The following is a 14,951-nucleotide window of genomic DNA, read 5'->3' as shown; positions in this document are numbered from 1 at the left end:
AGATGACACTAGGACAAACACTCTCATGATCACTTGAAGACTGTGGAAAGACCAAAGTACAGCACCTTGAACTGGTATTGCGTGTTGTCGTGTATGATCCTTAGATACTTCCTTGAAGAGGGATAGACTGGGATCTGGAAACATGCATCCTTGAGATCCAGTGTGCCTGTGGTATTACCGCTTAGCTGACAGTGTTTTTCGTCTCCAAGCTACGAAATTTGTAGAACAAGTTGTTCAGGGCTGAGAGGTTGATGACAGGTCTCCAGCCTCCAGACATCATCACAATAAAGTTGACAGTAGAAGCCTGGAGACCCAGAGAGAACCCTATGGCCCGTAAGGCCTGCTCTTTTCAGGATCCCTTCGCATAGGAGCTCAATGGAACTGGATTCTGAGTCAACGGAGGAAGAGATTGAATGAACGGGACGCGATACCCTGAATGAATCATAAAAATTGTTCAGGGTAAAGCCCTGGGCTCCAACCACCTCTGCTAGTGGCGTTGCAGACATCCCCCCAGAGAGAATTGCCCGTCCTAGCGAGAGCGATCTCAGCCACTCCTACTCCCTCTTCCTCCACGAGAGGATTGTTCCTTAGCAGGAGAGGGCTTCTAGACATCTTTTTAGATGAGGTCGATGTCCTAGATGTCGGCGGTTTGGTAGTCTGTGGCTGCTGCTTCTGTGGCGGAGCTGCACAGTAAAACTGAGATGTCAAGGTCCTATGGAGATGGGAATCCTAGTTGGACTTCCTCCAGAGCTCCGCCGCCTGCTCGACCTCTTGCGTCCTGAAATGGGAGGAGCCATCAAGAGTGGAGTTTCTGAGCTTCGTCACTTCTGCCTAGGGAACCTGTCATTGAAATCTCTAAATTATCAAGTTCCTATACCTGAGAATGGCATTCGCCCACACGCTGACCACTTGATGGACGAGAAATCTATTGTTCGGGTATCCAACAAGAGGAAAGTTTCTATAGATTTCCTCAAAGAATCCTCAGAACATATCTTCGGTTCTAACGAGGTGTCCCAGGGATCCTAACCACAGATCCAGACATGAAGTAGCCTGCATAGCATACTTCGCTAACTTCTTGTATAGGACCTCAGATGCGGAGAAAGACTGAAATCCCAAATAATCTCTCAAGAGACTCTTCTAGAGGGTGCCTAAGAAGGATCAGGAGGCAGGGATGGAAAGGGCTCGTCCGAGACCTCGTAGTATCTCCTCTGCTGCACGAATGGCAGCGGTAGGAGTTACTAGGACGAGCCCGCATGGAGGGAACTGGAAGAGCTGGCGATCTGGGCGAATATCCTCTTCCAGGTACAGTACCCTTAAACTCTTAGACCAGGGCAAAGCTGAGCTGGCCTTGGGAGGTCGCTGAGCGCTGTATGCGTGGTCAGGGACAGTGTCCTTGTCCTCTTGAAGGACTGTCATACGGTCAGCTAACCCAGTGATGGCCCTCATGCAGGCCAAGACCTGCCAGAGGGCATACTCCAACTCCTCCTGTTCTGCCTCCATGCACTTAGGACTAGCAGCCCTAGGGAGTTAGTCATCATCATGATCTTGATCATCATCCACCCACGAGCTCTCACAGATAGGAGACCGGGGTGGGTTGAAGTCATCAACTATTGAGGCCAAGGGAGAGTCACTTAATGATGTCCCTTTTGGTCGTGGGAGGTCTCTTGCAACATCTCTTGAAAAGATCGTGCCGCCCTGTCTGCGGTGTTTTTGGGCACCGTCTTGGAGTCCTTCATCTCTCTCCGAAGTGAAAGCAATTCCAACAGAAGGCTGACCTCCTGATGAAGGGACTGTCACTGGGTGTTCCGTCTCCCTAGAGACGGGGTGGAGCTCCGGAGGGACAACCTCTATCGACGAGGGATGAAAGTTGGGCATCAGAGAGATTTCCTGAGGAGATCTTGAACCTCGCCTTGTACATGGATGGAGGGTCTGGTTCTTCTTTCCCCTTTTCTTCTTAGTTGTAAGCACCGGCGTCAAATGAACTTGAGAGACCTCCTGTTGAAGCAGTCCTGCTCCTTCCGCAGCTCCTCTCATCTTCTTAATGGGAAAGAGGAACATCTTCTGGGATGTTGCCTTGGAAGGAGCTGAGCCAGATGCTTTACGTATGGAGTCAGATGGAGGAAAGGACGAAATGGAGACCAACTTCTCCAATGGTAACCTTGGAGTACTTACCGCTACCTGTTCTGAAGGAGGGGCCACATCTGAATCGGCTCGACGCAACGCCTTTACCTAGGCGTCAAACCATGCAGGCTATTTTCCTGACCTAGGAAAGACGGGAGTCTCACTAGAAAGGCAAAGTGATGGAGATCGCCTCCTAGGAGACCGTGGCCTTGGTACCTGGAAAGAAGGGGAGTGAGGTCTCTTACCTGTGATGATAGGCACTGGCATGGCCTCTTGCTCTGGCTTGGAAAAGCAGGTTAAAGAGAAGGCTATCTGAACATTTGAAGATTTCTTACGGTTAATAGGAAAAGGTACCGAACATTCGCCATGCTGAAACTCTGCCGGAAGATGGCAATTGCCGTCCTGTCCCCAAGGAGGAAGGCGGGAAGAATCTCGGGCAGATCCTGGATGGACTGGACTAGGAGCTGGTCAAGATCTGGGTGAGGGTGCTAAACGCAAACGCCTAGGAGCTGGGCTATTCGTTAAGGTCTTGGAAGGCTCAATGGGTTGACGAGGCGAGCATTGAAGCTGACGAGCAGGGCGAATAACGCAAGCAGAAGGGTGGAAATGTCCTTGTCTCTGCAGCAACAGCAAACTGGACGGCGATGGCGAACCAGTAAATAGCCCTGAAGGAGGAACTGTGATTGCGAGTTACCTGGTGACGATCACGAGCTGGCAAGAGAGGATCAGACGTTGGCAAGTCATGACAGCGAACTGGCGAGTGACGATCACGAGCTGCCTAGTTATGATCTAGAAAGGGAGATCGACGATCACAAGCTAGTGAGTAATGATCACGAGCTGGCAAACGTCAAGGAGCTGGTGAAAGACGAGGAGTTGGCGAATGATGAGGAGCTGGCAAACGCCGAGGAAAAGGCGAACGATGAGAAGTTAGTAAGTGGCGCTGATGAGCAGGCGAGTAATGATCGCGAACAGGTGTACGGCGAGGAGCTGACGAGTGACTGTCACGAGGTGACAAGTGACGATCACGAGGTGACGAGTGATGATCACGAGGAGACAAATGACGATCACATCAGCACCTCCTTCAAAAAAGGACCGGTCACACCCAAAGAAGGCCAGATCTGCAAAACAGAAATAGAAAAGGATCCCCCGAGGGAAGGGGCAGAGCTGCTTCTCTTGGGGAAGCAACACACCCTCAATCCGTGTGGTTGACCTGGTGTTAATTGGTATACACTCCTATTCGACCGTTATCCAGAAGAGACAGATCAAACAGGAGCTTCGGAAAAAGATTGGGGTCAAAGAAGAAGTCCGAGGTTTCTTCGACTTCGAGGAAGACATCGAAGGCAAAGAATCTCTGTTGGACTACTTACACCAGCACCCAAATCTCTCCCTCCGGAAGGAAGATCGCTCCCAGCATTCAACGCAGGTGTTATCCTCATCACATCCTCAGCAGGCCAGACACAACGAATGAGGGTCGGTCTCAGCGGAGGACATGAAGGTCCCGCAGAAGCGTCCTTCGGGTAACGGACAGGTCCGCAGATGGATGGAAAGGAGAAACAACAAGCACACCTGTGAACAAAAAAGCACAACAAAATAGTTGCAGAGTCGATGAGCGGTAATATCAGTTCTCGGCCAAGCCAAAAGCAAAAGTGACAAGACAACACTAGTGTGTGACCGGATAGCGGGCTAACCCCCCTACACCCTAAATACCTAAGGGGTGAGTAGTTATACTTCGCTTAGCAGACTTAAGGTTAGTCTTCCAACTTTGATGAAAGTCTAATCATTTTAAATGATGGAAGGGTTTGTATTTAGTGTTGGAACAAGCATTACATAACACTAGACAGATCACTATGAAAATTATGACTAATACTTTTTAATTAGAATAGCCTTAAAATGCAACAGAAACAGTAATATGAACATAAACAAGTCAAAGAATTCTCAACTACGAACCCAGGTGTGGTAAAAGGTGACCGTCTGGCACTGGTGTTAAATACACCAACACTTCTTCTACGAGCAGCTGCAGTTGCTGCAGCTCTTGCACTTGCCGATGAATATGTGGCTGAACTTCCTCCTCCAGTTCGATCAGGGGTGAACATTTTCCCTAAAAAACATAATTTACATTATAAGCTAAACCCTGCATCGATAACCAGCAGCACATGCATAATATTGAGCAGCAATACAGGATTGCCAATTTTATATACTGTAAAATGCTTTAAAGAACAATGCAAATAAGATTGTAGACAAGAAAATTAAGGTTTTCAATATGCAATTATATTACCACTATTTTTATAATTATACACTCCAGAACATCAATAAAATTAATAAAAAAACATAGTATATACTTTAGTGTTGTGTCTCAACTTAGTAGATAGTTGAGGAGTCTGACCCACTGATAAGTAACAAACTCCCTGTAACACTATATAACCTAGTATTGTGTACCCTACTCAACATGACATAGCAGACACCCTATAACAAATGTAAATAGCTTTTATGGTAATTTATTCCAATTAAGGGATTTTGACGAAGGAAAAATCTATTTCTGGGCGAGGGACCTGTGTCCCCCAGTGAAATGCTCCTTATAGCACCATGTCCAAGGTATAAATACTGCTAAATATACCAAAGAAAAAATTTGCATGGAATGCCAGGAATAAACCCACCTCGCTCACCCTTATAGAGTATCGGTATAGTAACTGGGGTGTGTTAGAACCACTACCAGAGGTACCTTACCAATTAGTCCTCTCCTTCCTCAATATCCCCCGATACTACGAGGTGCCGTTCTACATCCGACTAATGCTCGCTACTACGACTATCCCCCCCCCTACCACTACCCACGCTTCTTCCCTCATTCATTCTTTAGCACCGTGATATCCACACGCGTTTGTTTTCATAGCTTCTGTGTTTCTGTTTTGAAGATGTCTGATGTTTTGGAGATCCCTACTCCCAAGTTAACTATTGTAATTATCTGTTTTGATAATTCTAGGTAGCGACACACGTTAAATTAATAACATTGTTAATTTTAGCCTCAGCGGCTTTGTGTGATGCCTTCCCTTATGGGCATATTCGTCAGCCATTTTAGGGTCTCCTAACCAGCATATTTTACTTACTGTTTATTTCAAAGATGTATTTATAAAAAAAAAAAAAAATTGTATTACACTGATTTATCCATGACATTTACAAGGAAACCAGAACTTTCAATTTATTTTTGTCATCAACTAGCATAATTTTGTGTTCTATTCCATACCTCATCTGGAGTCAAGACTCTTGGTTGGACATTCTTAAGAATGCATTCCAGCAAATTAGGACAGAACACAAAAACAATGCAGTTATGATAAATTTGGAAGTAATTTGTATTTTTCCTAACTACAGTATATAACCCTTACTTCTTTACTTTGAATATAGATATCAGCACAAGCTGGCATATGGCTAAAAACTATTAACAGGGTGTCAACATCCATTACGGTTATTACCAGCAGTAGCAGGGAGAAGCACCGTGCCAACACCCCGCTGATTCATAGATTCTTCACTTTGATCGCAACCGGGACTTTCTCTGGGGGAATGTGATTGCGGGATAAGTATGTGTACAGAACTCAGGTTTAAATAGTTAGGAAAAATACAAATTACTTTAAAATTTTTCATTTGTTCCTTCTAAATACAAAGCTTTGTTCTTTACTATGGAGACTCACCTCTAGGTGGGTGGAAGTCCCTTCAACTGGCTGAAATCTTTTTGGCCCAAAATCTCGGTATTCCAACAGGATAATGCAAGGGATGAGCATCCTGACACCTCGTAAACCAATGGCATGTCAATACTAGAGGGTCGACGGCCTGTGACGGCAATTATGAGCGAAAAAATGTAACTGTGATTTTCATGGCCTATGTGTAATACACAGGGTTATGAAAATACATAACAGGGACCAGACGTTCTCACACACACCTCATAAGGAGATTGGGGACATAACAGGGAATATATAAACATATATTCTAGCTACCTGCAATATGGGGCATAACTGCGGTTGAAGAGATCCAAATGATAGGGTCTCCGGACACTGTGCCCCAAGAGGGGATGATGAAGGAGAGGAAAAAAGCCAGTTATTTCCTTTTCCTTTATCAGACTAACATCATAACCTTTGTCCTCAAACGACTGGTAATAGTCCTCTGAGGAGCTAAGGTAGATATACCACTTGCTGTACAGCTACCACAGGACCTATTGCCAAGACTGAGCAGAGTTTTCCTCTCAAAGAAAACACTAAGAATTCTGTGATTAGGGGCTTAGCGGTTCTGAGCAGAGAGACACCCTTCACCCGACGCTAACCACAAAAGATTGTCTACTTTGCCTGGGAGGTCAAGGACCTTCTCCGGTTACAAAAACCTGTTGGTTGCAAAAACCCTCTCTCATTAAGAAGATCGCTTTAAACCCTCCACACAAAGTCACAGAGATCCCACTTCTTCTTCTTCTTCTTCTTCTTTGTCTACATCTTTTCCCACTACTAGGTGGGGTCGATGTTTATGGTCAGCTTTCTCCATCTGATGAATGTATATGTAAGCATGTGGTTGATTTAGCAAGTCATAAAGATAAGGAAGCTCTTTCAGAGCCTCTGTCAGCAGCGGAAGGTCAGGGTACCATTCTGCATGTTCCATTAACAACACTATTCACGTCATGGATGTGGTGGCCTGCCCACGGGAATGGTACTGGTGAGCAGCACACCGTAAACTCCCACCTGAAGGACGTCAAGAACAGGTCTATTGTTGGCGAACCCCACAAAGTAGTCCCTTTATTTGCTATCCGATGGTTTAAGGACCCCTTAGAACCAGGTACTAGTCTTCTTGCTCTGTTTTGTCTGCCTAACTGTTCTTTTAGCCGGGTATGAACCGGACTGACAGAGATACAGTATAGCATTGTTTTCTGTCCCTTGCAGCATTTCAATGGCTAGTTGCAAAATAGCCATGAAGTAAAACCTCCTTATTTGCCTGGATACAGTATAACCCAAACGGAGCTGTTGGAAATGTTGAAAAGACAGTTCAGTTGTTTTCAACTCCAGGAGGTTTATTTGGCATTGCTAATCTGACTCGGTACAGCTCTGAGGCCATGTGCTATAGCAGGTGGGTGGCACCCCTCCCTTCTTTTGATGCATTCATGAAGAGAATAGACTAGAGAGAGGGAAAAGGTTTGGATCCAAGATCCAACAAATTCAAGTCTTCCCTTGCTGCGATTCCCCTGGAATAAGCATTCCAGGAGAATACCTGCCCTGAGACCGAAAGGTCTCCAGTTGCCACTGAAGTAACTCCATGCAAAGGCGACTGTTGTGCACTAGATGCTCTAATGAGACCAGGTGACCCAGCAGATACTGCTAAGGATGGGCTTGTAACAAGCTCCGAATCAGTAACTGACGAGCCACTTCTTTGAATCTTGAGATTCTTACCTGCGGCAGGAAAACTATCCCTCGTATCCATCTGTATTTCAAGATATAATAATTCCCATGTGGTTTCCAAAAAGGATTTCTCCAAGTTTATCAGGCTCATCCAGCCCATGGCAAAACTCAAGAAGCATGGGTCGATGAAGGAGGTAAGTAATTGTATATACTTGCTTGAAGACGGAGAGCAAGCTTACTTGGCGTGAAAGCTTGGAGACTTGCAGTGTTTCGCGAGACCACAGTGGAGAGGCACTGGGTAGAAGGAGAGTTTAGCTCTAAAGACCCAGCACACACTGTCGTCAACCTGCACTGGAAAATAGATCATGATCATGACTCCCCAATCTTAATCGAGACTCACTTTCGGCGAACGCTCGCAAACAAGACTCGCCGTGGGCGCGCGCTCGTACACGAAGCTCGCCGAGGGGGCGCGCTCGTACACGAAGCTCGCCGAGGGGGCGCGCTCGTACATATAGCTCGCCGTGGGGGCGCGCTCGTACACGAAACTCGCCGTGGGGGCGTGCTCGTAAACGAAGCTCGCTGTGGGGGCGCGCTCGTACACGGAGCTCGCCGTGGGGCGCGCTCGTACACGGAGCTCACCATGGGGGCGCGCTTGTACACGGAGCTTGCCGTGGGGGAGCAATCTTACACGGAGCTCGCCGTGGGGACGCGCTCGTACAAGGAGTTCGCCGTGGGGGCGCGCTCGTACACGGAGTTCGCCGTGGGGGCGCGCTCGTACATGGAGCTCGCCGTGGGGTGCGCTCGTACACGGAGCTCGCCGTGGGGGCGCACTCATACTTGAAGCTCGCCATGGGTGCGCGCTCGTACACGAAGCTCGCCATGGGTGCGCGCTCGTACACGAAGCTCGCCATGGGATACGCTCGTACACAAAGCTCGCCGTGGGGGCAATGCTAGGGGGAAATTTTACGATCGAGTAACTTGGTCGTGGCTTTAATGACCAATGCATTATAACAACCTTTTCCCTATCTAACATTTCATGATAATTATTACAGCTGTATCAAATCCCACTGTAAAGGACGTGTCCCACCCAACTATAAACTATATCACCGGTCCCAACAAACTACATTCTACTCGTGGTATTATTTTACTGTATTACAGGGCAATATAACCTAGGAAAAAAACTACTTTTTCTTATAGAAAAAATTACGTTCTATTCGAAAATGACACTCGTTCCCGTCGCAAATGAATAGTTTCAGAAATATATATATCTATATCCTACGATAATGGGGGACCCCCAGTGGGAACTCGGGGTTTTGGGTGGGGAAAACATGCTGTCGAAACGATATATAATCGTAAAACAAGCCTTTTCTTCTCTATACATTACCTTCTTGGATGTATAATAATCGGAGGAAAAGACAAAACAGTATAACTGGATAAACTTTGGAGGGTCCGTTGCAAAGGCTTTGTCTCTTGAATGAATACAGTAACCAGTGCTGCCAACGTCTGATGTAGATCAAATGTTAGTGTAACATGCTAACATTAGCAGTGTTTTTCATTTAATTTTTCTCATTCTACTTGCCGGTTGTAATCGCTCCCGTTCGTTCGTTTGTACATAGCAGGTTTCGACCTTCTGCGCAAAAACCCCACCTCCCTGCGCAGAGACTTTTCCTCCACCAATAGGATTTCTTCTTCTCTAATCGTGAAATGTAACTATTGGTCTCTCTACCAGCTCTGTTCAAGTCTATTACTTGATTAGTTATGTAATACCCTCGTATACATATTACGTTTGACCCAATAATTACTCGTTTTATTATCCGATACCTTATAAAATCACCTCATTTTATATTCCCATTAAATATTATTTATCATACATTCCATTTTAACTTCCTATATTGCTTTTATTTCTTTTGTTATTACCTTGTCACACCCCGATTTCACATAAATACTTGCTCTGGCCAAGTTTCCCATTCCAGTTTATTCGTGTTTACCCTCAAGACTCCGTTGTTATCCCGTTAACCAATCACGAACCCATACGTATTCAAAGTTTGCACAAGGGGGTTGTCAGTTAATATTTCCTTACCCCCTTCCTTTTATCTCTTTAAGTGGTCTATTCATACCCCTTCCACCAAATCCTTTTCCCTGGAAACCTTTGTCTTAGTAAGGTGTCCGTCATTTCAAGTGAGATTTATTTTTTTGTATTTTGCGATGGAGGAAGTTATAGAAACTTGTAACGGTTGCAATATCCCATACCTAAAAGTATTTGCTAAATCCATGGTGATTTTTATGATTCGACATTCAATGTTGATAATTTTCTTAAAGCTCACAATGTAATACCTCAACATTTACAGTGACCCAAGTGCCATTCCTTCCTATCTTACAGTAAAAACATTCACGTATTTTACTGTAATACCCAAACCAAGAAAAGTTTCGCCGTCCAGGTCATAAAGGTAAGTTATTCAACAAAAGTCATTATATTGGGTTTGTGACCTGTTAACTTCTAGGTTAGGTTAGGTTGGTTTGTTAGGTTCTGTACCCTTTTTGTACATTTTTATATATTGTGTAAAGTGTATATGGAACAATTCTTTAAAATACACGATAATATTACTGTAGCATTGCTATCGTTAGCAATTCCTTTGTAACGTTGTTAACACTGTGTATCATTGGTAACGTTGCTAATTTTATCGTTCGTAGTACATACATGAGGTTTGTGACCTGGGAACTCCTAGGTTAGGTTAGGTGGGTTTGTTAGGTTCTGTACCCTTTTTGTACTTTTTATATATTGTATAAAGTGTATATGGAAAAATTATTTAAAATATGCATGGTAATATCTATCATTACTATCGATAGTAATGTCACCGTACCGTTTGTAACGATGTGTATCATTCGTAACGTGGCTAATTTTACCATTCTCAGTAAATACGTGAGGTTTGTGACCTGGGAACTACTAGGTTAGGTTAGGTGGGTTTGTTAAGTTCTGTACCTTTTTGTACTTTTTCTATATTGTGTAAATGGTATATGGAAAAATCCTTTAAAATACACATGGTAATATTACTGTAACATTGGCAATGTTAGCAATCCCACCCAACGTTGATAACCTTGTGTATCATTGGTAACGTTTCTAATGTTATTGTTCTCAGTACATACTTGAGTGAAGTGACACCGTTGAACAAGTGATTATATTTAAACATTTTAACACAACATATATAACAATAGTAATTATATTTAATCATTTTAACAGAAAATATGTTTTCCTGTAGAAAATAACGTGATTTAACCGGTTTTCACCTTCATTTCATCTGTAATAACAGCAACCAGTTCGGCAACTTAAAGTTAGTCGAACTGGTTGTTCTGTATGTTAGCAGTTGAAATGAAGGTCAAATTCAGTCAAATCACGTTATTTACTACAGGAAAACATATATTTTCTGTTCAAAATCAGAATCTGTAATACAGTAAAACTTTACCCTACTCTTAAGCCTTTGCTGGGCAACGAATAGTCTCGTTTAGAATTCCCAGCATTTTCAGCCAAGCAGGGGCTCTTGGCACAATGCACTATCCCCTAAAAGCCAATAGTCTAGCTTTGAATATTGGGTATTTTTTAATACCGATTCTAAACATAACCAATTATGGTACAACTAGAAGTAAAAGATCAGACTTGAACATTTGAATTTACCTATTGGGTGTCGAACAAGGAAACAGTTTTAGTGGTAGTGGCACCCTATACGAATATACAGTAGGAACAATTACTTAATATGTAATGAATTTATCATTTCTGAACGTACCAGATTTGTAGATTCACGAACACACACTACAGCAGAAATACTACCGCTAAAGTTGAAGAAACACTATAATACACTGGCGTGGTATATGACAGCATTTAAGATAGACATAAACACGTTTGAACCATTCACTAACCCGTATTTAATAAAGCGCCGCTGAGCCGCTCAAATCGGGCAATAGCAATAGAGATAGATGATATATAGATAATAGTCACACCATCGTTTGCTAACAATGCAATGGGCAGTTCCGTCAGTGCTAATTATCTAAGCATATTATTATTATTATTATTATTATTATTATTATCAGCTAAACTAAACCCCTAGTTGGGACGTAGGGTGCTCAATGGCTCAAACCGGAAAAAAATGCCTGGTGAGGAAAGAAAATAAGAAAAATAAATCATATGAGAAGTAATAAAATAAAATATCTTAAGTTCGGTAACAACATTTTTGAAAATCTGTCATATATAAATTATGAAGAGATCATTTTAGCCTGTTCAGCATGAAACATTCGCTGAAAGTTTGAACTTTTGAAGTTCCACCGATGCAACGGCCCGATTAGGAAGATCATTCCACAAACAAGATTTGCAATGCTTACTTACTAGAATGCATAAAATATATTTGTGGATGGCCTTCTGCTGGAAAAGAGTAGGCTACCTTCAATGACAATATTGTTCGTTGAACAAAAACTTATATAATGTGCTCCATTTTCATTTGCAACTATATCTTGATTAATACTTCAAACTTAAGCATTGAAATCACCAGTCAAAATTTTCATATTTCTCCCTGGTATCTCATCTATTAGCCATGTAGTTCCATAGTATTCATCTTTCCTTTCTTCAGGGGAATCATTTGTTGGTGCATAGCAAACTATAATAGGTTCGTCTCATATTGTACTGCTTTGATTTGAACTTTTCAAGTAACACTCTACTATTTGGGTGTAGCCCAAATAGTAGAGCTCTCCACTCGGTTAATACCTTTTCTGCTCTAGATGTCATCATCATTCCTACGCCTTCCCTTTCTACTCCATCTGTTCTTCCTGAATATATATATATATATATATATATATATATATATATATATATATATATATATATATATATATATATATATATATATATATATATATATATACATATGTGTGTGTGTGTGTACATATACTGTCTTGGTCTAAGGTTTCCTTACCAATCCCCTTACAATGCGTTTCACTTAGGGCCAAGATATCCAAACAATATTTCATAAATCAACTCTCCATTTGCTGTTACTTCCCAATCTGGTTCATGGTTCTAACAATACAATTACCAATTTTCAAAATTTCTTCAGTGTTTACAAACTGGGAGAGTCTTAGCACCCCCGCTACACCCTGGATGGCCGACCATTCTGTCATCTTCTCCTTCCATTGACTAACTAAATCCATAGAGGATTCATTGGTTAGATTCATCAAAGGATAGCCAGTCCAGTTCCTTTTGAATGCGCAGTGCCCATCTAACTAAGGCAAGAAACCCCTGTCGGTCCATACTAATATATATATATATATATATATATATATATATATATATATATATATATATATATATATATATATATATATATATATGTGTGTGTGTGTGTGTGTGTGTGTGTGTGTGTGTGTGTGTGTGTGTGTGTGTGTGTATATATATATATATATATATATATATATATATATATATATATATATATATATATATATATATATATATATAAGGGGGATTAACCGGTGATGAAGTGTGGGACAGAGATAGATGGAGAAAGCTGACCAGAAACATCGACCCCATATAGAAGTGGGAAAAGATGTAGACAAAAAAGAAGAATATATATATATATATATATATATATATATATATATATATATATATATATATATATATATATATATATATATATGTGTGTGTGTGTGTGTGTGTGTGTGTGTGTGTGTGTGTATGTGTGTGTGTGTGTGTGTGTGTGTGTATCATCCATACCTAGTCCACTGGAGGACAAAAGCCTCAAACATGCCCTTCCACTTATGTCTATTAATGGTCTTTCTATATCAGTCTATACCTGCAAATTTTGTTGAGTCATCAAAGCATCGTCTTCTCTTCCTTCACTTTCTTCTTTTGTAATCTCTAGCACCCCATTCTGTTATTCTTAATATCCATATGTCATCTGTCATCCTCATTATGTTTCCTGCTCACGTCCATTTCTTTTTCTTACATGTTGTTAGAATATTCTTTACTTTAGCTTGCTCTTGTATCCATGTTGTCTTTTCTGTCTCTCAGTGCTATTCCCATCATTATTCTTTTCATGGCTCTTTGAGTTGTAACCAGCTTATGTTCTAAGGCTTTAGTAATTAAGTCACCAAGTTTCTGATACATAAGTTAATACAGGTAGGATAATTTTAGGCCTATTTTTAGAGAAAGTGTAATTTCATAATTTAATTTCGTTCGCCAAAAGCTCTCCATCACTTGGTTATATTTCTTTTAATTTCGGTCTTTTATGTTCTGGGGAAATGCTTACCTTAAGTACGTTTATTCAATAACAATCTCTAGAGATTCACCCATAACCCATATTTCTAGTCTCTCCATTTTCATTGAACATTATCGTAGTTTTACTAATATTCATTTTGGGTCTACGTTTCTGCTTTCTCTAATTAAATCTTCCATCATCTCTCGCAGTCTCTCCCAGGATTCACTAAACAAAACTGTCATATGCAAATCTTAAGTTGTTAAGGTGTTCTCCATTCCTACATTTCCCGATGTAAATTCTTTAAAACTTCTAAGCACACTGTGAATAATTTAGGAGAGATGGGGTTTCCTTGTCTAACACCTTTCTCAATCGGGATTTTCTCACTATTCATGCAGCCTAGCTTTAGGATTGATGTAGGCCTACTTCCCGTAGCATAGAAACTAGAAAGCTTGAAGTGTTCTAACATATGGTAAAATTCAACTATGCCTTGTCTTTGAAGGGATTTCACTATTGCTAAAGTATATATAGGCTGAATATCTTGGAATGCACATGATGAAATGACTGAAGGTCCTGTAGAGAGTAGGGTTCCTCTGCTGTATAGGACCAGAAAAGCAACTTTTAAAGTAAGTTAAAGTAGTCTATACTTGCTTTATTCATTAAAGAATTGCAGGCGCTAATACTGTTTTGTAATCAACGTGCTAGTTCAAAGGGTCAAAAGAGTTTATCTGCTTGATACCGAATTAATATTTGTCAACACCCACCCCTTGAAAATGTGCTTCGGGTGTCCATGTGAAGTTATAATGATTTGCTTAGCGTATTCTTTACATCAATTGACCTTGGTCAAAAAAAAATCCATAAGGATTATTGAGAAAGAAAGGACGATGATGGAATTAAGCCCCTTACAGGCTCAAAGACTATAGACATCGTCTACGTTTCTTCTTTTGTATATAAGCTAACGCTAGAGTGTAGGTTATTTGTTAACTATATAGATACTTTTATCACTGTTATTCTGTTGTTTGTTTTTATCTAAAACAATGACCACTGTCGTCTGAAAAAGATAAAACAATGTTATTCTCTATAGTAAGATATGTTTGATTGACAATATGATTTTATAAAGATTGTGATACCAAGTCAGCTTAACGGGTTTTTAAAGTCATTTGTGGTGAATGCAAGAACCAACGAATGCTATTAAAGGATTAAACGATTAAGGATTAAAGGATTTTATTTA

The 14,951-nt window shown here is 41.5% G+C and overlaps 1 protein-coding gene across 3 annotated transcripts in view; it reads right to left on the bottom strand.

Annotated features, from left to right (window-relative positions):
• Positions 1 to 11,489, bottom strand: part of Nup133 (nuclear pore complex protein Nup133) — a 133,085-nt gene extending 121,596 nt beyond the window's left edge. The window contains exons 1-2 of one of the 3 annotated variants that reach the window (XM_068375476.1): positions 11,397 to 11,489; positions 4,069 to 4,219 (exon numbers count right to left, since the gene is read on the bottom strand). In XM_068375476.1, the coding sequence (XP_068231577.1) occupies positions 4,069 to 4,214 (146 nt within the window). In that variant the 5' untranslated portion in view covers positions 4,215 to 4,219; positions 11,397 to 11,489. Of the gene's footprint in view, positions 1 to 4,068; positions 4,220 to 11,154 lie in introns of all 3 variants that reach the window. The other 2 variants (XM_068375475.1, XM_068375473.1) reach the window with 2 other exon arrangements.
• Positions 11,490 to 14,951: the final 3,462 nt, after the last annotated feature.

The sequence above is a fragment of the Palaemon carinicauda genome, chromosome 6 (genome assembly GCF_036898095.1).
Source record: "Palaemon carinicauda isolate YSFRI2023 chromosome 6, ASM3689809v2, whole genome shotgun sequence".
NCBI lineage: Eukaryota > Metazoa > Arthropoda > Malacostraca > Decapoda > Palaemonidae > Palaemon > Palaemon carinicauda.
The sequence above is the reverse complement of the archived record's forward strand: the minus strand, read 5'-3'. Positions and strand labels throughout refer to the sequence as shown.